This window comes from Coenobita brevimanus, chromosome 52 (genome assembly GCF_032717465.1).
Source record: "Coenobita brevimanus isolate Jiangsu-jjx chromosome 52, ASM3271746v2, whole genome shotgun sequence".
Lineage (NCBI taxonomy): Eukaryota > Metazoa > Arthropoda > Malacostraca > Decapoda > Coenobitidae > Coenobita > Coenobita brevimanus.
This window is the reverse complement of record NC_137005.1, coordinates 24095075-24117596: the sequence shown is the minus strand read 5'-3', so window position 1 is coordinate 24117596 and position 22522 is coordinate 24095075. Positions and strand designations below refer to the sequence as shown.

General features: G+C 43.0%; 2 protein-coding genes across 2 annotated transcripts in view; both read right to left on the bottom strand.

Annotated features, from left to right (window-relative positions):
- Positions 1-8134: 8134 nt before the first annotated feature.
- LOC145400511 (luciferin 4-monooxygenase-like) lies at positions 8135-20276 on the bottom strand. The gene is made up of 5 exons (XM_080273034.1): positions 20178-20276; positions 19599-19649; positions 11623-11799; positions 8802-8967; positions 8135-8265 (listed from the first exon to the last, which is right to left on the bottom strand). The coding sequence occupies exons 1-5, from the start codon at positions 20274-20276 to the stop codon at positions 8135-8137; spliced, it is 624 nt and encodes a 207-aa protein (XP_080129160.1).
- Positions 20277-20636: 360 nt separating this feature from the next.
- The window catches only part of LOC145400510 (uncharacterized), a 63203-nt gene continuing 61317 nt past the window's right edge, over positions 20637-22522 (bottom strand). Inside the window, exon 9 of the mRNA XM_080273033.1 lies at positions 20637-20678. Coding sequence (XP_080129159.1) covers positions 20637-20678 — 42 coding nt within the window. The remainder of the gene's footprint in view (positions 20679-22522) is intronic.

Sequence of the window (22522 nt, the reverse complement as noted above, 5' to 3'; positions counted from 1 at the left end):
TGGAGTAGATGGGAAGTTGTTGAATGCTGTGTAGAGTATGTACGATGGTGCGAAGGCTGCAGTGCATGTGGATGGTGAACTAAGTGAATTTTTCTCTTTGAAAGTTGGGTTGAAACAGGGATGTGTCATGTCTCCATGGTTGTTCAATCTGTACATGGATGGGGTAATAAAAGAGGTACAAGGTAGGGTAGTGGATGTTGGAGTGGCCCTGGTGAGAGAGGATAGTGTTTGGAAACTCCCTGTACTGTTGTTTGCAGATGATACTGTGTTGTTGAGTGAAGACGAAGGGGAGCTGCAAGGCTTGGTGGATGAGTTTGAGAGAGTGTGTAAGAAACGGAATCTCAAGGTGAATGTAGGGAAGAGTAAAGTGATGGTCTTTGAGAGAGGTGAAGTCAGTGAATGTACAGCGAGGTTGGATGGTGAGGAATTGGAAAATGTGAGTACGTTTAAGTATTTGGGTAGTGTGATGAGTAAGGATGGAGGTTTGGAGGGTGAAGTGCTTGAAAGGGTACAGCAGGGTAGAAAGGTTGCTGGTTCTTTGAAAGCAGTGATAAAAAACAGGGAAGTGAGCATGGAAGTGAAAAAGTTACTACATGACAGTATTGTGATACCAACTCTAACGTACGGAAGTGAAGCTTGGACGTTGTTGGAAGGACACAAGTCAAGAGTGAGAACCGTGGAAATGAGTTATTTAAGAGAAGCCTGTGGAGTCACATGGAGAGACAGGCTGACGAATGAGGATATAAAGGAGCGTTGTGGTGTTGATGTGGATGTGATAGGAAGCGTTATGAGGAACACACTGAGGTGGTTTGGCCATGTGGAGAGGATGGAGGGTGAAAGACTGACGAAGAGAGTGTATGTGAGTGAGGTGGAGGGGGAAAGAGGGAGGGGAAGGCCGAGGATGAGATGGAGAGATGGAGTGGAGAGGTATATGAGAGAGGGGGGTGCGAGTTGGGAGCAGGGGAGTGAAATGGCGGGGGACAGGGCGACTTGGAGGCGATTTGTTTGTGGCCACCCCAAACGGGATTGAGGCGTCTGGCAATAGATAGATAGATAGATCACAGACAGGTACACACATACTAATACAATATAAACGTAAGTATTCTAGCATATAAAAGGAAGGTAAACTTGTAATGTATATGGCTCTTGTACATCAATAAAGAAACGTGGCATACATATTTTACAGTGTTGCTGAAAAAAATGTAGTTACTTTTAACGACTTTCACGGTAGTTCTAAGTTGGGTAAGTAATGTAACAATTACGTTTATAATATATTTTGAAGGAATCAGTAGAACATACGCTATTTTCTTAATAGAAATAAATAAATTAAAACACTCACGAGCAGCAACATCCAGGCCCATACTAGGAATCATAAATTATATGAGGGAGAGAGAGAATGCGATTTTTTAATTCATTATTTTGGTTATATTTATAACTTAAATTAGTTTGTCTTTACACACACACACATACACAAACACACACACACACACACACAGAAGTGGGTGAAGTCATGTCAGGCCAGGTGGCGAGATGTGAGCGGCGAGCTCTAACGGTGTCAGGTCAGCCACTAGCCAATCAGAGTATAGGAAACAAGGCAGCGCTGTACGCCGGGAAATCCCCGGCTGGACTCCACCCAAACCTTGGTTTTAGATTGGTGAGACTATAAACCTCGTGTGGAAAGGGGTAAAGGGCTACGTGACTGCTGTGGAATGTGAACTGGCTAATTTATCAATGAAAATGATGGACAGTTACTACGATCTTTCTGGTGCGTAAAACAGTGCAAGTGGAAATGTAAATAATGTGTAAGAAATGTGTAAACAGCAAGTGAAAGCAATGATTGTAAATATAAGTGAACAGTGGAAAATATATAAGTTACTGCAAGTGACAGTGCATAACACAGTGTAAATAAAATAGAAATGTAAATAATGTAAATAAAATAGAGAATGTAAATAGAAATGTAAATGAGTAGTAATATAAGAATACGAGTATATATACTAGGAGTAATGAAAGTGAACATTTCACACTAGCATATATGAATACTATGAGTTATGAAAGTGGAAATGAAAGTGACAGATTCGCTGTCAACGCTAGTATACAGGACGAGAAAGTGAATGCTACGTATTTTACTGAAAGAGAAATTGAATGCCTACAGTGACAATAAACTACTATTACTGAAGGAAACTTATGGATAAAGATTGCAGATATATATAAGCGTTATATAGTAATAGAAATATAAAGTGTGAGAGTTTTTATGAATAATAAATGACAGAATACCAGCGGCGAACGAGTGCAAGTGGGGAGGTCATACGCGCTCGTAATTTTCATTGCTTTCACAGTGTTTTTTTTTTTTTAGTATGGATTCCAAACTATTTTAACCCTCCCAGACAGTCACTCGATTCGCGTGATGTCGCCTTGTATTAGCTCTGGCACAGTCACTCGAATCGCGTGGTTTAAGCACAAAAATATTCGTCAGAAAAAAACTTATAGGCCAATTTGCGTAATTTTTGGGCGCGTCATAGGGTCGCCAAAGCTCTCTCGAGGTAAGTCATTGGCAATGCTGCTTTGCCTTATCTACCTCAGCCCACTCCCTCCAACCTCAGTGTTTGTCGAGCAGTCAGGCGGTGGTGTTTGACAGCTCATGGTTCCCTTTAAATCGTCCATAATTCTCCCCCTCTTGCCCGAGGCAAAGGCCCTATTGACTCAGTGAGATAATACATTGTATGTGAACATATAGTGATGTGATATTGTCGATGGAACATACATATATGTATTGAAAAGCAATTCTGGCCTTTAGCAATCGTTGGGCCTTGGAGCCAGATGCATGGTAAGTGTAGCTGGGTTTCGCCACTCCGCCCCCCCGTAGGCCGTATGGCGTGAGTGGAAATACGCATATAAATGAAGCCAAGGCATAAATATATATTGTGTGAAACATACTGTGGATGGCTTGGTGAAATTATGGAGCCAGCAAGCGTTACGTACGGCATGAAACAGAGTGTTGTGAAGGGGCAAACCTGAAGTCGGGAGGGGAGAATTACCCGTATTTTAGGGCTGGAATTATTGTGATTCTGATAGTGTAAATGCGTATGGAATTGTATGAAATATACGTCAAACAAGCTGCGAGTTTCCGTGAACGAGTGTGGTGTGTGCTAAAAATAGCGTTGCCTCATACTCTCAGGGAGAAGCTGACACACACACACACACACACACTACATAACTCCTCATCTTCAAATTCCTGGTCTAACTGGATCAACACCCCTGGAGGAAGTGAGTTCTGCAAATTTTGTTGATATATATAATAATCTATTACCATTACCTCTCCAACTTTCAGATAAATAACCATTTTCTCCTACAGATTACACATATGAAAGAAAGTAAATCTCCACAGCAGTAACTATAGAAGAGTTATGTTTATGTGTAGTAGGTTATAACAATAGGAAAACATCCATGGAAGATGTAACAGTCTGTACAGATAGGGGGAAAAAGAGTTGGTAGCATAGTCTTCAGGCAGGTGTGCAAGGAAAAAACTGTGTGTAAAAGTTGGTAGCGATCGGAAGAGTAACCTCACTTTGTCGGCCAATTACTCGAAAACTATTAGACTTATCGATTTCCTGTTACAACCATCATCAATACCACTAAATTCTACGTAAGATCAATACCAGAATGTAACCCTTTGGTAGCGTTTTGGGGGGTAAAAGGCGAGAGAAATGTTTTTGTTCCTAGCGGTTGTTGTGTGACAAGCGCTCGGAGTAATAACATCATTTTGTCGAACAGTTACTCGAAAACTATTAGACTTATCGATTTTCTGTTACAACCATCATCAATACCACTAAATTCTACGTATGATAAATACCAAAATGTAAGCCTTTGGTAGCGTTTTGGGGGATAAAAGGCGAGGGAAATGTTTTTTTCCCTCGCGTTTGTTATCAGTGACATTCGCTCGGAGTAATAACCTCACTTTGTCGGCCAATTACTCGAAAACTATTAGACATCGATTTTCTGTTACAACCATCATCAATACCACTAAATTCTACGTATAATCAATACCAGAATGTAAGCCTTTGGTAGCGTTTTGGGGGGTAAAAGGCGAGTGTTTTTTTCTTTTTCCTCATGTTTGTTATCAGTGACAAGCGATCGGAGTACTAACCTCACTTTGTCGGCCAATTACTCGAAAACTATTAGACTTATCGATTTTCTGTAACAACCATGATCTATACCACTAAATTCTACTTATGATCAATACCAAAATGTATGCATTATGTTACGTTTTGTGCGAGAAAAGGCGGTGGAAATGAGTGTCTCTTCCCGGCTGTTACCATTGAAAAATGCTCGTAGTAATACTCTCTGTTTCTCGGCCAATTACTCGGAAACTATTGGACGTATCGATTTCACGTTTGAACCATGATGAAGAGCAGTAAATTCTACATATGTACAATACATAACTATGTAATATTTCTGATAAGAATTCGTTGTTACGTAGACGGGAACATTGCGTACGCCTTGCGCGCATCACGAAAGTCAATCACGCACGGAGTGCCTAGTACTTTTTTTCGATTTACTCGAGAACTATGAAGCGTATGGGGTTTGTATTTGAGATGGGGAAAGCTGGATAATTGGGGCATATTACTATGTAATAAAAACATAAGGTGCCTGGGAAAACTTTGCTCTCAGAGGTCAGTGAAATTTTTCCGAAAATGGCTTTCAGTTTTTGGCCATTTTCTCGAAAAGTATACATCATATCTCAACCGGATTGGTTTCGTTAGAAAGCTGATGAAATTCTCTATAAAAACTTATTAGATCATTTTCCTGTATGATGGAAAACATTCAAACGGCGATGTTGGGAAATGAAAACAGTTTACTCGACCATGCTTCCAGGGCTAATAACTTTTTTTGCTGGTGTTTTCCTGTGTTTTGGTCATGTTTATCAGATAGAACAAACATCGATGCATACCTGGAGATAGGTTTCATGTGAATACATGGATTTTTGGGTGGCGAAAATAAGGCAAGAATGTGTTTCATTCGCTCAAATTTGCTCAAATTTGCCGCGCGCGCACTCCCCGGCCGGGCGGCTTTGTAGCGAAAAATCGTGAGCCAGAAAACTTACTGAAACTTACCGTGCGGGAAAGGGTTAAGATCATAGAATAGTGTTTCTAGTGATAATATCAGGCTGTGGTAATCATATTACGGGGTGTCGGGAAGTGTAAAGTGGAGACTTCGTTACCCAACTTCAGATGTCCTACGGTACTCGACGAAGGCTCAGGAAACATCCCAGGAGAAAGCTAAAGGTATGCACCATAGGCATATATAATTCTAATATTCTTGGACTAATAACTGATATTTGGCAAATATTTTTACAAAGTCTGTTGGAGCGCGAATACCCTCGCGGGACACGGAAATCGAGCCAAAACAATCCCGCAGTTTAGGGGTTAATAACTGTATTCAGTGTTGGCAGGCTTATTTTTCTTGTTGCAACGGTTAACATACACATAACTCTGTCGTAGCATTTTGTATTGTTTTAATGTGGCTGTATAATAAATGTGTAATGGTAACTGTTATTGCAATACTTTTGTTTTTTGTTGTTGTTATAGGTATGGATGTACATCCACAAGGAGGGGTGCGAGGTCCAAGGACACATGCTAATCGTCCTGAGGTCATCATGAAGAGAACCCTAATAGTCGATTAGCACAATGCGGGGAAGGGGATCCGCGAAATCACCAGGCTTATTGGTATCTCCACAACCACAATGCAAAAGTGGGTGAACCGATTAGAGGCAGAAGGTCACGTCTTAACAAGGGCGAGACCTGGAGGTCCACGTGTCACGACGGCAGAAGAGGACGAGAGACTACGACAGGCAGCAGGCAGACACCCACTGGACAATGCCATAAAGTTAACTAGAGATGTTTGCCTACGTTGTTCCCCTGTAACCACAAGGCGACGACTGAGGGAGGCTGGATTGAACTGTTACAGCCCTGCAGTTAAGGAAACTTTAACAGAGGCACAACGGCAAAGCCGCCTTAGGTTTAGCCAAACTTATGTGAACTTCGGCCTGGATTTCTGGAGGTCTGTCATCTTCACAGATGAGACTACCTTCTCCTCAGTAGCTACACTAGGGCGCCAGTGCTGACGAAGAAAAAACACTAGATTTGAAGCGAAATACATTAATGAAAGAGCAAGAAGTGACAGAGTTAGTGTCTCCTTTCATGGCTGGATGTGGTGGGGGGAAGTAGGAGAATTGTCAGTTATTGAGGGACATTTAAATTCTCAGGAATATATTAATATCCTTGAAACCTCCCTTCTGCCTTCAGTAAGGGCTTATGCCATCCCAGACCCTGAACCCATCTATCTTGTGCAAGACCAATCACCAATACACACCAGCAGGGCAGTCATGGCATGGTTTTCTAGCACACCCACAGATCAGATTATTAGAGTGTCCCACTAAAGGTTGCGATTGCAACCCCATAGACAATCTGTGGGTGTTGATGCAGCAGGAGTGGGGAGTAGAGGAAAAAACTAGAGAGGCAGTGAACAGGAAGGCAGGAAAGGTATGGGATGGCATGAGATGAACCCCAAACATCTGCAGTAGGCTAGCAGACTCCATGCCAGGACGTTTGGAGCTTGTAATAGAAGCAAATGGGGGATGGACAAAGTATTAAGACAGTAAATGTAAATATGTATATATATGTGAAATATGATGATATCGCACCATCCTTTGTTTTAATTACATACCTGGATTGTGCTTCTATGATATGTTTGACACATGATAACAGTAACTCATATGAATGGTTGTTACAGAAGAAATGGTTATATTACAGAAGAAATGGTCTACATCTAAGATTTGTATGAATCCATGAGTATTTTTAAAGCTAGTGTTTCAGTAAAAATAAACTACTCATCGGACATCTTTTTACTTTAATGAACAGCATCACCCACTGAAACGCTTTACATGTAATCACGTTGTGGACTGCTAATGACATAAACCTGCCTCTTCTTATAAATCGTTTACAAAACGAGTGAATAGTGCTTCAGGCCTTCAACAATGTGAAATGTAGATGTCAAATGGTAATAATTGGTTCTCAGAAAATATGCTTGACTAATGTGCTCGTCATGAAGAGGAATCACGGTTTAAAGAATAACACCATATAAGGATGGGCCTGTATTGACGACGTTTCGCTACCGCTTCATCAGGTCAAAAGCGTATCCCAAAGCCATCTTGAGCCTTAAGTATCAGCGACGTGGGTGATAGAGAAGACGGGAGGTGGCAGGGGAATACTGAGGGGTCCATTTGGGGGATGTCGGGGTGGATGAGATAGGGGAGAGCCGGCGTAGGTGTCGGGAGAGGGGGATGGGGAAGTCTGGAGGGAGAGACATAGGGAAGAGAAGGAAGAGAAGTAATGGAAATAGTTAGGGGAGAGAAAAGAAAGGGGGGATATATAGAGAGGAAGAAAGGGGAATGGATAGAATAAGACAGAGGTTGCTGGAGAGAGAGAGAGAGAGAGAGAGAGAGAGAGAGAGAGAGAGGTTGTGGGGGAGGGGGGCTTAATGGAGACTGTTCCTAACCCCGCTACTACAGCAGGTCTCTCCAGAGCTACAAAAATCTTCTGGAAATATCAAGAACAGAACAAATGTATCATCAGGCTGAAAAGGGTAACAGACGAGAATACTGGCTATGTTCCTCTGTCTTGTTCTCTTGTTCTACAAACTACCTTGTCTTGTTCTTCTGACTGCCCTGTTCCCTTGTTCTTCTAACCACCTTGTTTTCTTATTCTTCTAGCTGCCTTGTTTTCATGTTCTTCTAACTGTCCTGTTCTCTTGCTCTTCTAACTGCCCTGTTCTCTCGTCCTTCTAACTGCCCTGTTCTTTTGCCCAACTAACTGTCGTGTTCTCATGTGATCCAACCACCCTTTCCATCTTTTCTAACTTCCCTGTTCTCTTGTTCATCTTCTTTCCTTGTTCTCTTGTTCATCTACCTGCCCTTTTCTCTTGTTCATCCAACTATCCTGTTCTCTTGTTCATCTGCCTGCCCTGTTCTCTTGTTTATCCTGTTCTCTTGTTCATCTGCCTGCCCTGTTCTCTTGTTTATCCTGTTCTCTTGTTCATCTACCTGCCCTGTTCTGCTGTTCTTCTACCGTGGCAGTGTTCACAGTCTGGCAGCGGGTGTTGTGTGGGCGGTCAGCAGTTTCTTCCTCAGTATCTTGCCCGTTGGATTTCTCGGGATGGCGGCCACAACTACCACCCCGCCCGTCAGTCGCTTGTACTCCACCGTCCGCTCTGAGGGGGGGGGAGGGGATGGGAGGATAGTGTTAGTGAAATGATAATGCTTTCATTTTGGCTTCGTAAAGTTTTCAATGTGCTGCTTTAAACTCTTACATCGATGGCAGTGACTCCTTCAGTCCCGTGAGATACTTTCCTGTTTATTTTGCAACCTCAGACTTTTTTTTTTTTCATCTATCTGAGACTTTTTGAGCTGCAGATTCATATATATAGTCAGTTTTTTGTCTTTCATGGGAGTTCTACCAAACTGAATCAAATTATCTGGTATCAGCGAGAGTTTAAATGAAAGTATATTCTCTGGTTCAGGGGGTTCAGAAATCTACCTAATGAGTCAGGGTTCATTTCCTCTGATTTTTTATGGGGATAATCCATAGAGACAATATAGTGTGTGAAAATAGCAATGTAAGGGAAGGAGAATTTGATTTTTGCCTGTCGAGTGTATGGAGTGAAGTTCATGTGTAGAGGAGGCGTGAGAGGACTAGTGGGGGTGAAACAGACAGACACAGAGGGAGATTTTCAACTAAAGGCCTCACCTGCAACAAACTCCTGTAGAGCCTGAGTACTGAGGTTGATTCCTGGGCGGGGCACCACGTACGCCCTGGGAGCCTCACCTGTTCTCTGGTGCGCCACCCCTACCACAGCCGCGTCTGCCACGTCGGGATGCTGCTTCAGTATGTTCTCCAGTTCCGTTGGCGCCACCTGGAGAAGTTTTGATAATAACCAATCCCCATACTCTTTTCACTCTAGCTTGGTTTAGATTTTCATCCTTTTGCGGCTTAGTCTACGTAGTTCAAAGACAGCAAGACCATCTTTCGGTTTTACATCGTTTCCATAGCACTTCTTAGTGATCAGCACCGTTTTTTAAGAAAGTATCTGTTGTTACACTTCATCTTTGAAGATGAGAGATGGTAATTCAAGGCCAAAATAGAGTGAAAAGAGTGTAATCAGGGATATGTGTGCCAGAATGTTACCCAGTCTTCGTTACTTGTGAGGGATGTGTTAAAATATATTACCTAATATTCGTTATTAGTCAAGGTGTTCTAAAATATTATGAAGTGTTCTTTATTTGCCAAGGATGTATTCTAAAGCATTGTCAAGTTTTCGTTATTAGGAGAGATGTTTGAAGTATTACTGTTTGTCTTCAGGTGACCAAGGCCGACGCATGCAGTAATGTTGGAGCCTTTATAAACGGTACGAGTCATAAGATACGATTATAGGCAGTGCTCGTTATTAGTCAGGGATGTTCTCTGAAATATTACAAACACTACAGTTCTCTGAAATATTATAAGCACTACTCGTTAGAAGTCAGGGATGTGATGCAAAATAGCACCAAGTCTTCGCTATCAGTCAGAGATGGTTTTTAAAACATTGCAGTGTCTTCGTAATTAGAGCTGTGCACTAAAAATATCATAGCTAATTCCATACATTTGGTGATGTAAATTGGATTAGCGGGAATTGATCTTCACAGCTTTTGCAGGCATAATAGTACTGTTCACATACCTAAATTTTATCACAGTTCACCCTATATAAATTCTCCTGATCCTAGCTCATTCCGACACCTCTGTTAATGAAATCACAAACTAGTAGCTAAGATTATATTTTGCGCCTCAACTTGGGCTGGATTATTGCCGTTTGCAGCTTATTTCACGTACAATACCTTTGCAATAAAATAAAATAATACTATGGCTCTACATCCTTCCCAGAGGATGACTGGCACCATATTCTCTTGTTGATCTGTTGTTACAACACAGCATTCACGATAGAGAGATGGCAGTATTAGGCTTGGGTAAAGGAAAGGGAATATAGGCAAATCTTTCCGGTCATCTTTGGGGTTTATGGCAGGTGTAAAGAAAGGTTACTAATGTGTTATTTGTCCCTAGGAATGTCTCTCGTCCCATTAACTGCCCCTTAGCTTGAATGAAGTTATGTTAATGTTGCTGTTGCTGCTGCCATACGATTTTTTTTCAACTTATGATAACTTCATATTACTGAATGGGTCTGTGGAGGCTGTATCTAACCCTTGCACTCCGATAAGCCTATGCGAAGCCGAATAGTCTAGAGAAAAAAAAAAAAAAGTAAATGTTTGCACTGTCCCTGAACCACTTTATTTGCCTATTTTTCTTGAGCACGATTGGAATCTGAATCCTCATCGAACTTCCTCCCGCCAGTTTTTTCAAACTTAAATTGTAGACAGGCCCTTTTCCACGTAATCCTGATTTCCTTTGGTGAGTCGTTAATAGATTAACGATTACGAAACATTGAAGTTTGCGGATGTTTCGCTTCCAGAGGAGTTAACTATGTATCACCATTAATTATCATCTTCATCATCATCATCATCATCATCATCATCATCATCATCATCAGCAGCAGCAGCAGCAGCAGCAGCAGCAGCAGCAGCAGCTTTATACTATTTTTTTTCCTAGCCATAGATCCATGTCAGTATTTACAGCATAGTTAAGCAATTGCATAAAACAAGAGAGATGTATTAAATGTATCGCATTTACCTGATGTTCCTTGATTCTCATGAGATTCTTGACAGTGTCTGTGAGATAAAGGAGACAGTTGGGGGTAGAGGTAGTGGCTGAGTCGGTAGAGAGGTGGTCTTGTGTTCTAACAGTTGTGAGTTCCAATCCCAGCTGAGACAGTCTTAGCATGTAGTTGATATGAACGGTGGGTTTTAGGACCGAAGTAGTGACTTGTGGAGGTGTATGCATAGTGCAAAGGAGGACTTCACTGCTTCAAGGAACATCTTACTGAGTCTAGGTTATGCCCAGAGTCGGACGCCGAAAAAAAAAAAAAAATCCTGACGATACGGTAATGTTTTTTGTATTTCATTCCTTCTGTCTTCATAAGATTTTTTTTTTTTATACTAAAAGAGACTTCAAACTGGAAGGGTTAGAGAGAGAGAGGGAGAGAGAGAGAGAGAGAGAGAGAGAGAGAGAGAGAGAGAGAGACTCCATTAACCTCTTGAATAGCAGAGGCCTTTCCAAAGTTGAACAATAAATTATGATAAAAGGAACAACAAACTATATAAAGACGATATCGTACTGAAGGGTGTTGAAGAGGGACGCCTCCATGTGGTGGTACCGACATAGCCAGGTCGCTGAACTACCTGCCTACACAAACGTCCCGTATCTATTTCCCTATCCCCGGTAAGAAGGATGGTGAACTGCACATTAACTTTAATCAACCGGGTTCACAGTTCAAATGAACTTGAGCAACAACAACACCAACAACAACAATAACAACAACTTCTACTGCTACTACTACTACTACTACTACTACTACTACTACTACGACTACTACTACTGCTACTACTATTACTACCATTGGTATTATTACTATCCAACTCACCTGATGCCCCTTAACTTTGATGATGTCTTTGATCCTGTCCGTGATGTAGAGGAGGCCCTGCTTGTCGTAGTAGCCGATGTCACCCGTGTGTAGCCACCCATCGGAGTCAATAGCGGCGGCGGTGGCGGTGGGGTTGTTAGCATAGCCCAGCATGATGGAGGGCCCCTTGACACACACCTCACCCTCGCGTCCCTCTCCCAGTGTCACACCGCTCACCACATCCACCACCAATACAATGCAACTCCTGATTAATTGTAAATACTTATACGAGTACACACACCACCTCCCAAGTCCTCTTCCAGTTTAACACCACACTCAACATCCACCATTCAAATAAAGTCGCATCTGATTATTTACAAAGTAACCTTAGTACACATCCCACCCGCTATTACACCGTTCATAACACTGACTACTTTTAGTAAACACAGCAACTCCTGATTGTTTGTAAAGTAAACATGTTTAGCACCTCACCCTCGGGTCCCTGTCTCAGAACCACACCACTCTCCACATCCACCACCTACACAGAATAATCCTTGATTAACTGTAAAATACTCTTGATACCTCAACCCCGCGTCCATCTCTCACCATCACACTACTCCTAATGTCCACCATATACACAAAGGAGCCTCTTTGGTACAGTGGTAGAGTGCTTCTATTGTTTTGTATTGTATAGATTCGCCCATCTATTAAGATAGTATGGACACGGGCAGGTGAAGCCCATCAGAGAAAATAAAGGCTAATGGATTAAAGGGTGTATGTGACTATCCAGGTGGTGGATAAGAAGAGTTAGTATTGAGGAGGGCTGAGGTGGAGGATAGTGCAACGATCTCAGCAACCGTGTCGAAACGCGATGTTCGTCTGACGAGATTGCCTCATCAGCTGAAGCGAAGGGCAGCTGTGCAGGGGCAGTCTAAGAGGTAATGTCACTTATCACTTTGGTGACAGTGGGGGCATGGTTCAGGGTCCCTGCAGGCAATCTGAGTGAGGCAAGAATAACCCAGCCTTAGGCGGCGTAATAGCACTGTAAGAGAGTTGGGGATGTGCGGAGGGTCAGTGGGGGGCTCATAATTAGTGGCCCTTGCATACCAAGTGGCGGAGCATGAGCCTTCTGCCACTTGGTCTTCATGGTCTGCACGTGTGAGTCTGGCAGTTGCAGGGCGTACTCGCCGCTTTATTTGAGAGAGATTGGGCATGAGGGGGAAGGTTTTATTAGGATGTGTAGTGGCAGAGCGAGCCGTGGCATCGGTGAGCTCGTTGCCAGCAATGCCCACTTAACTGGGCATCCAGTGGAGGTATGGTGTGTGTTTTCGTACAAGGGAGAACGTGGGTTTTTGCCCCGCCAGGGTAACAAACTTTGGGAATGTTCACCTTGCCACGTACTGCTTGGGCGGACATAAGGGGCACTGAGGTTGAACCAGTGTCGCATACTGTAAAGTATGCTTGCACCCAGTTGGCTTGCGTTAGCCGATTGCACTTGGTTCACGGACTACACACCAGTTGAGTAGGGCAGTACTCCCAAGGTGGATGAAAAGCTGATGACAGGAAGAGCTGGAGCTCCCATTTCATCAGCCCTCGGGACTAGTTCCTGACCATCCCCCTTTGCTGAACTTTTTCAGTGTTTCAGTTAACCAGAGAGTAGGCCAGCATGCTCTCCAATACAAGTTTCTCTAACTGTCAACATCAGTCTACATGCACAGTACACACTACATTACCATTTCAAAATTGAAGAAAAATGGCGTACTATAATCATGCCTCACAGTCCCCAGGGGGGGGGGGACCATAAATGCCTCCACCATCCGCCCCTCTCTCGGTGTTGACTCGACATACCTGGAACCACTGTCTGACTCACTTCTTCATTTCTACAACATTCGCTGCCTTTCCTCTAACTTTCTCTCTGTTGAACATCACCTCTCCTCCTCTAAACCTCACCTACTTATCTTAACACAGACTCATCTGTCTGAGGCAATTGACAGCAAACCCTTTTCTGTGTCGTCCTTATTTCTCTATACTCATTTCAAAGCCAAAGGTGGCTGTTGTGTATATGTACGCAACGCCCTATTTTGCGCTCGTGTTCCTGAACTTGGTTCTTATGAATTCTCTACTCTCTGGCTTCGGCTTTCCTGTCATTCTCTGCCTAAAAATATCTGCACTGTTTACTTATCTCCTAATTCAACTGACTCAAAAATTCATTGACTATCTTACTTCTACGATGGAACACATTCTATCCATTTCTCCATTCTCCGAAATCTCCATTCTAGGAGATTTCACTGTTCACCACCACCTTTGGCTCTCTTCTCCTTTCACTGATCCACCTGGTGAACAAGCCTACATCTTTTCTATCCTTAATGACCTAGAGCAGCTTGTACAACACCCAACCTGTATCCTTGACTGCCTTGGAGAGAGCTCTAATATACTGGACCTCTTCCTTACAACTAATCCTTCTTCTTATACTGTTATTTTTTTCTCTCCGTTGGGCTCCTCTGATCACAACCTTATCACCTTAACCTGTCCTATCGCTCTGGTACGGCCTGTGGACCCTCCAAAGAAACGTTATCTGTGGCACTTTGGAGTTGCGGATTGGGAGGCCCTCAGGCAGTACTTCTTTGATTTTCCCTGGAATGATTATCGCTTCCATGGTCAGGAGCCATCTGAGTGTGCACTGCGCATTACGGAGATTATTCTCTCGGGCAAGCAAGCATACTGTATATTCCTTACTCATATCCTTTGACTAATGCAAGGAAGCCTTGGTTTAATTACACTTGTTCTAATGCTGTCTGCAACAAGCAGAGGGCCTATAGAAGGTACCAGAGCCTACCCACCCCTGAATCACATCTCTCTTATGTTTCTGCTCAGAATTGTCCGAAGTCTGTTCTTCGTACTGCTAAAAATAATTTCATCCATACTAAATGCTCTCAATTCTCCAACTCGATTTCTTCCTGCTCCTTCTGGCACCTTGACAAAAATGTTTCTAACAACTTTACCTCATCATCCTTCCCTACTCTTTTCTACTCTGTTGGCTCTTAAGCTATTTCTTCTACTGATAAAGCAGATCTCTTCACACAGACTTTCTCCTCCACTTCCACCTTAGACGATTCCGGTGCTGTTCCTCCATCACTTCCCCCCTCTGACTTCATTATGGCTGGCATTAAAATTTCTTCATCTGATTTATCTTCTGCCATCACTGGTCTCAATACTAACAAGGCATATGGGCCTGATCGAGTCCCTCCTGTTGTTCTAAAGAACTGTGCTTCTGTGCTTACACCCTGCCTAGGTAAACTTTTGTGTTTGTCTCTCAATTTGTACCTTTCCTTCTTGCTGGAAGTTTGTTCTCATTCAGGCAGTCCTAAAATAGGGTGCCCATTCCCAGCCCTCTAACTATTGTCCAATTGCTTTAACATCCTGTGTCTTAAGAGTTTTCGAGTCTATTCTTAATAGAAAAATTTTGAAGTATCTTTCCCATCACAACCTTCTTTCTGATCATCAGTATGGGTTCCATCAGGGATGCTCCACTAGCGATCTTCTCACCTACTTTTCAGACTCCTGGTCATCCTCCTTTCTGGACTTTGGCAAAAGCTTTGCCATCGCACTTGACATATCAAAGGCTTTCAATCGAGTCTGGCATAAATCTATATTTTCCAAACTGCCCTCTCAAGGTTTCTATCCTTCTATCTGTGCCTTCATCTATAGCTTCCTTTCTGGTCGTTCTATAGCCGCTGTTGTAAACGGCCATCGTTCTTCTCCTAGATCTATCAACAGTTGTGTTCCTCATGGCTCTGTCCTATCACCAACTCTCTTTCTTTTGTTCATCAATGATCTTCTAAGCTGTACATCTAACCTCATTCACTCGTACACTGATGATTCCACCCTTCCCCTATCCAATTGGTTTCCACAACGTCCATCTCAGCAGTTACTTGAACAAACAAGGGATGAGGCTATGGCATAAGTATTTTTTTTTTTTTTTTTTTTATGCGAGGAAGAAGGAACCAAAGGCCATGAGCCCGCAGTAACGGTTCCCTCCAAGAGAAAAACAAAATACAATATAGAGCCAAATTCAAGATCCGATTATTTTGAGATGCCTGGACACACTGCGTTTGAAAGACTGGAGATCATAGGCAGCAGGAAATACAGACAGAGGGAGACAGTTCCAGAGCTGACCTGTTGCATAAATGAAAGACTGGGAGTAACGGTTAACTCTTGCATTAGAGAGTTGGACAGAAAAAGGATGAGAGTTTGCTGCCAGACGGGTGCTACGCGCCCGACGTAGAGGTGGAGGAATGCAAGCAGACAGTTCAGAGGAGCAGTGACCATTAAAGTAGCGATAGAAAAGAGATAAAGATGCAACAGTGCAGCGAAGAGACAGAGGTTGAAGGGAGTCAGTAAGAGGAGGAGAGTTAATGAGATGAAGAGCCTTTGACTCCACCCTATTGAGAAGAGCTGTATGTGGGGAGCCTCCCCACACATGAGAGTTGTACTCCACACAGGGGTGGATAAAACCCCTGTATAGAGTCAACAATTGTGCAGGGGTAAAGAAAGAGCGGAGTCGGCTTAGCACACCCAATCTCTTGGAAGCAGATTTTACAAGAGATGTAATATGATCTTTCCAAGATAAGTCCCGAGTAAATGAAACCCCAAGCATGTTCAAGGATGATGCACGATTATGATGAATATTATTAAACATTAGTGGGTATACCTGTGGAAGATTTTGTCGGGTTGATAGGTGTAAGAACTGAGTCTTAGATGCATTAAAGACAACCATATTATTTTTACCCCAGTCAGAGATACGAGCCAAGTCAGACATTAGGTGTGCCATAGCCTCATCCCTTGTTTGTTGAAGTAACTGTTGAGATGGGCGTTGCGGGAACCGCATGGAAAGGTGAAGGGTGGAGTCATCAGCGTATGAATGGATAGGATTAGATGTACAGCTTAGAAGATCATTGATGAATAAAAGGAAGAGAGTTGGTGATAGGACAGAGCCCTGAGGAACACCACTGTTGATAGATCTAGGAGAAGAACGATGGCCGTCTACAACAGCAGCTATAGAACGACCAGAAAGGAAGCTAGCGATGAAGGCACAGACAGAAGGATAGAAACCGTAGGAGGGCAGTTTGGAAATTAAAGATTTATGCCAGACTCGATCGAAAGCCTTTGTGATGTCAAGTGCAATGGCAAAGCTTTCGCCAAAGTCCCGAAAGGAGGATGACCAGGAGTCTGAAAGGTAGGTGAGAAGATCGCCAGTGGAGCGTCCCTGACGGAACCCATACTGACGATCGGAAAGAAGGTTGTGATAGGAAAGATGCCTTAAAATTTTTCTATTAAGAATTGACTCGAAAACTTTTGAAATACAGGACGTTAAAGCAACTGGACGATAGTTGGAGGGTTGGGAGTGGTCAGCCTTCTTTGGGACTGGCTGAATGAGAGCAAACTTCCAGCAAGAAGGAAAGGTACAAGTTGACAGACAAAGGCGAAAGAGTTTGCCTAGGTAGGGTGTAAGCACAGAAGCACAGTTCTTGAGAACAACAGGAGGGACCCCATCAGGCCCATATGCCTTGTTAGTACTGAGGCCAGTGATGGCAGAAAATACATCAACTGAAGAAGTTTTAATGTCAGCCATGAGGAAGTCAGAGTGGGGAAGTGATGGAGGAACAGCACCGGAACCGTCTAAGGTGGAATTGGAGGAGAAAGTCTGTGCGAAGAGATCTGCTTTATCAGTAGAAGAAATAGCTACAGAACCATCGGAGTAGAAAAGAGGAGGGAAGGATGATGAGGTAAAGTTGTTAGAAAGATTTTTGGCAAGGTGCCAGAAGGAGCGGGAAGAATTCGAGTTGGAGAGTTGAGAGCATTTAGTATGGATGAAATTATTTTTAGTAGAGCGAAAAACAGACTTAGCACGATTCCGGGCAGAAACGTAAAGATGATGTGATTCAGGGGTGGGTTGGCTCCGGTACCTTTTGTAGGCCCTCTCCTTGTTGCGGACAGCATTAGAACAAGCGTGATTAAACCAAGGCTTTCTTACGTTAGTCAAAGGATATGAGAAAGGAATCTATGCTTCCATGCCCGAGAGAATAACCTCCGTAATGCGCAAGGCACACTCAGATGGCTCACGGCCATGGAAGCAATAATCATTCCAGGGAAAATCAAAGAAGTACTGCCTGAGGGCCTCCCAGTCCGCGGCTCCAAAATGCCACAGCAACGTTTCACTGGAGGGTCCACAGGCCGTACCGGAGTGATAGGACAGGTTAAGGTAATAAGGTTGTGATTGGAGGAGCCCAACGGAGGGAAAAGATTAACAGAGTAAGCAGAAGGATTAGTTGTGAGGAAGAGGTCAAGTATGTTGGAGCTCTCTCCAAGGCGGTCAGGGATACGGGTAGGGTGCTGTACAAGCTGCTCTAGGTCATTAAGGATAGTAAAGATGTAGGCTTGTTCACCAGGTGGATCCGTGAAAGGAGAGGAGAGCCAAAGGTGGTGGTGAACATTGAAATCTCCAAGAATGGAGATTTCATAGAAAGGAGAAATGGATAGAATGTGTTCCATCGTAGAAGTAAGATAGTCGAAGAATTTTTGATAGTCAGTAGAATTAGGGGATAAGTAAACAGCACAGATATATTTAGTCAGAGAATGACAGGAAAGCCGAAGCCAGAGTGTGGAGACTTGGCTCGTATCTCTGACTGGGGTAAGAATAATCTTGTTTTGTTTAAGGCATCAAAGACTCAGTTCTTACTGCTATCAACCTATGAAAATCTTCCACAGGAGTACCCACTAATATTTAATAATATCCAGCTTAACCCTGCATCATCCTTCAACATGATTGGGGTTTCATTCACTCGGAACTTATTTTGGAAAGATCATATTGCATCTCTTGTAAAATATGCTTCCAAGAGGGTTAGGTGTGTTAAGCCGACTCTGTGCCTTCTTTATCCCTGCACAGTTGTTGACTTTATACACGGGTTTTATTTGCCCCTGTTTAGAGTACAACTCTCATGTGTGGGGAGGCTCCCCACATACAGCTCTTGTCAATAGGGTGGAGTCAGAGGCTTTTCGTCTTATCAACTCTCCTTCTCTTGCTGGCTCCCTTCAATCTCTGTCTCTTCGCCACACTGTTGCCTCTATCTCTTTTCTATTGCTTCTTCAATGGTCACTGCTCCTCTGAACTGTCTGCTTGCATCCCTCCACCTCTACGACGGGTGCGTAGCACCCGTCTGGCAGCAAACTCTCATCCTTTTTCCGTCCAACTCTCTAATGCAAGAGTTAACCGTTACTCCCAGTCTTTCATTTATGCAACAGGTCAGCTCTGGAACTGTCTCCCTCTGTCTGTATTTCCTGCTGCCTATGATCTCCAGTCTTTCAAACGCAGTGTGTCCAGGCATCTCAAAATGATCGGATCTTGAATTTGGCTCTATATTGTATTTTGTTTTTCTCTTGGAGGGAACTGTTACTGCGGGCTCATGGCCTTTGGTTCCTTCTTCCTCGCATAAAAAAAAAAAAAAAAAAAAAAACTCTCATCCCTTTTCTGTCCAACTCTCTAATGCAAGAGTTAACCGTTACTCCCAGTCCTTCATTTATGCAACAGGTCAACTCCGGAACTGTCTCCCTCTGTCTATATTTCCTACTTCCTATGATCTCCCGTCTTTCAAACGCAGTGTGTCCAGGCATCTCGAAATGAACGGATCTTGAATTTGTCTCTCTCTCTCTCTTTTTTTTTCTTGGAAGGAACTGTTTTGCGGGCTCAGCCTTTGGTTCCTTCTTCCTCTTATAAAAAAAAAATCCAACATTAAAATCATACAAGCACTTCTCACCCTACATACAACCTCTGCCAGACGGCCTAAGCCACTTTGTAGAGGTATTGTACATGGGCTGTATCGTCCTCACTTCAGTCGGGATAGGCCGGTCCTGTAGTGGACGCTCAAATAGTTTATGGTGATGATGATCATGTACACAGAGCAATTCCTGTTTAATTGCAAAGTACCCTTCATACGCACCTCACCCTCCTGTTCCTGTCCCATTATTACACCATTCTCCACATCCATAACCTATTGCCAACCCAAATTACGCTTTTTTACAATTGAATACAATTCACACTTCTCCACACCTCCCTATGCCCTCTTATTCTACCTCTGCCGTGTGTATCTACAATTTAATCCAAATATGAACTATACTTGGCTACAACTCTATCCTTCCACATCGTCCCTCACTCCCTGTATCTATCTCCATCATCTTTAACTACAGTCCAGTCTGAATGAACGAACAACACTCATCCAGCTTCACACCTACCCATTGTTAAGGAAACGGCACTACACAGCCTGTTATATACAGTAGATGCCACTGGTACTCTGCAGGGTATCAGGAAGGACATATAGCTTATTCCTTACCAGACTTTCCCTCGACGTACAACATTTCATACATGCTTTAACTTCTTCACCCTAGCTCCAGTGGTTGTTAGTGTAGTCAGTTTCTCTCTCTCTCTCTCTCTCTCTCTCTCTCTCACACACACACACACACACACACACACACACACACACACACACACACACACACACACACACACATTCTTTACTCACCTTAACCTTCATGTATGGTAAGATGTATCCCACTGAGGTTGGGTGTTCCAGTTGAGACTGGAGGGTATGACCTGCGACCGTGCAATGTGTTTCAGTCATACCATACCCGTTGACTATACCATGACCTGTCTGAAGAAGAAGAAGAAGAAGTAGAAGGAGAAGAGGAGCAACAAAAACAAGTAGAACAGGAGCTAGGCTAGGGCTATTCAACTGTTCTAGAAGTAAGGCCGCATTATTAAACTCAGATTAACAAACAGGCCATACATTTTTTACCTGTATTTTTTCCATCTATCTAAACATTTATACATAGAAAGAAACAAAAATTCATATATTATTTGCCTTTCCATTTTCTGCTAAATACATAAATAAAAAGAAAAACGCAAAACTGTCTGTTTTATGCATGTTTGTTTTTGTTATTTTCATTTTTCTGAGTCGGTCAAAGAGCCAATAAAAAACGACTCAAGGGCCGGATTTGGCCCGCTGGCCGCCAGTTGAATAGCTCTGACGACCAAAAAGAACAAAAACAAGGACAAGAACTAGAACTTACTTACACATGTCCAAAGTCGTGATCAAGAAGGCTTAATTTTTTGCCTATCAGCTGCACGAAGGTCATTAACTACTTCACTGCGATGACGTCTTTTAACACTGTTCTGAACGTCGATAAAAGGTGTTGAAAGCTTCCTAAACCGCATTAATTTACAATCACCCCTTTCCTCATTTCTTGCAGCCCAGGAGATTTTAATCACTTTAGGAGACACCCAACATAATGAAAGTGTCATAGATGGATTGTTTTCATCTGACGCAACTGAGCCACTGTCAGAACTTCATTGCATGGAATTTACTGAGCTTCAGTTAGGATTTATAATGTCCCTGGTTACTAGTCAAATCCACCCTTCAGTCTGACTACACTAGGTTATCAACTGACCTGTGAGGAGTTAAGGATCTTTATTTTTACTATAATACATTTTTCTAACTTGACAGTCTCCACTGATGCTCTCAGGACAACAGCATTTTCTTTTTTCCTCCATTGCCAGACTTATTTTATATGGCTTAGAGGCCCATCGTAGTGGATGACTTAAAATATGAAAGGCTGTATGAGGTTTGAGCAGGGAAAAGATAGCTAAAAAAGACAACAATAGAACAGTTGTGTGACAGGGAAGCAACGTGACCTGAGACAGAAGTGACCAAGACGCCTCAGCACCAAACCGCTTCATCCCGAAGCATCTTCGACGCCACGATGCTTCATTGCCAAGCCGATTCAGCACCCACCCTCTTCAGCACCCAGCCCCTTCTACACGAAGCCATTTCAATGCCAAGTCACTTCAACACCAAGCCGTTTCAACGCCAAGCCACTTCAATGCCAAGACCGGTTCAATGCCAAAATGCTTCAGCGCCAAGCTGCTTCAACGCCAAGCTCCTTCAGTGCCAAAACTGGTTCAGCGTTAGGACCGTTTCATCGCCAAGACCGGTTCTACATTTTCCTTATTTTTTCCATTGTTAGTCATATATCTTAACTCCGAAACAGTTCCATAAGGTCTTTGCTACCTGGTGCGAGGAATCCATAATTCAGTTCAGTTTGAAATAGGGGGAATGCACATGAAGGGCGGAGCAAGACTAATTAGGACAGACTGTTGTGGTGGTGAGTAGAGGAGCAATACAGAAATAGTACACCCTTTGAATCTGGCGTTGTATGTGGGTGTTGTGTGTTAGTCATATATACAGTGTTGGCGTATACCGGAAATTCCACGAAGACCAGTATCATCATCATCATCATCATCATCACAGCATTCCCAGTAAAACGAACCACATTATCACTCACTCATCACTTAAGTGTTGGGAATTCTGGCAGCACCTCACAGGAAAAACCATCTTCACAAATTATATTTTGTATTTTTCTTTATAGATGCGTTTAACATGTACTAGTCAAAGCAATGTCAATAAAAGAAAGGGTACAAGGAAAAGGCATGGAAGTGTGACCTTCTTGTTGTTGTGATGGCTGCGGCAGGGTATCGTGGCAAGAATATACGAGAGAGAGAGAGAGAGAGAGAGAGAGAGAGAGAGAGAGAGAGAGAGAGAGAGAGAGAGAGGCGTTGTCGTAGTGAAGAGGTGACATCGAAATTTTATCCAGGAATAGGAACTACAGTGATAAAATGATAAGGATAATGACAACATTATGATATCTTATTCTTGAACTGTGATGGTGGTGGACAGTAGTAGACCTAATTATAACAATAAGCAAGAAAGAAAGACGTCGTCGCTATGAGGAGAGTAAGTCGAAGCTTTCTTAGAAGAAGAAGAAGAGGGGGACGAAGACGAAGAAAAAGGAAGAAGGCTTAGATGTATAT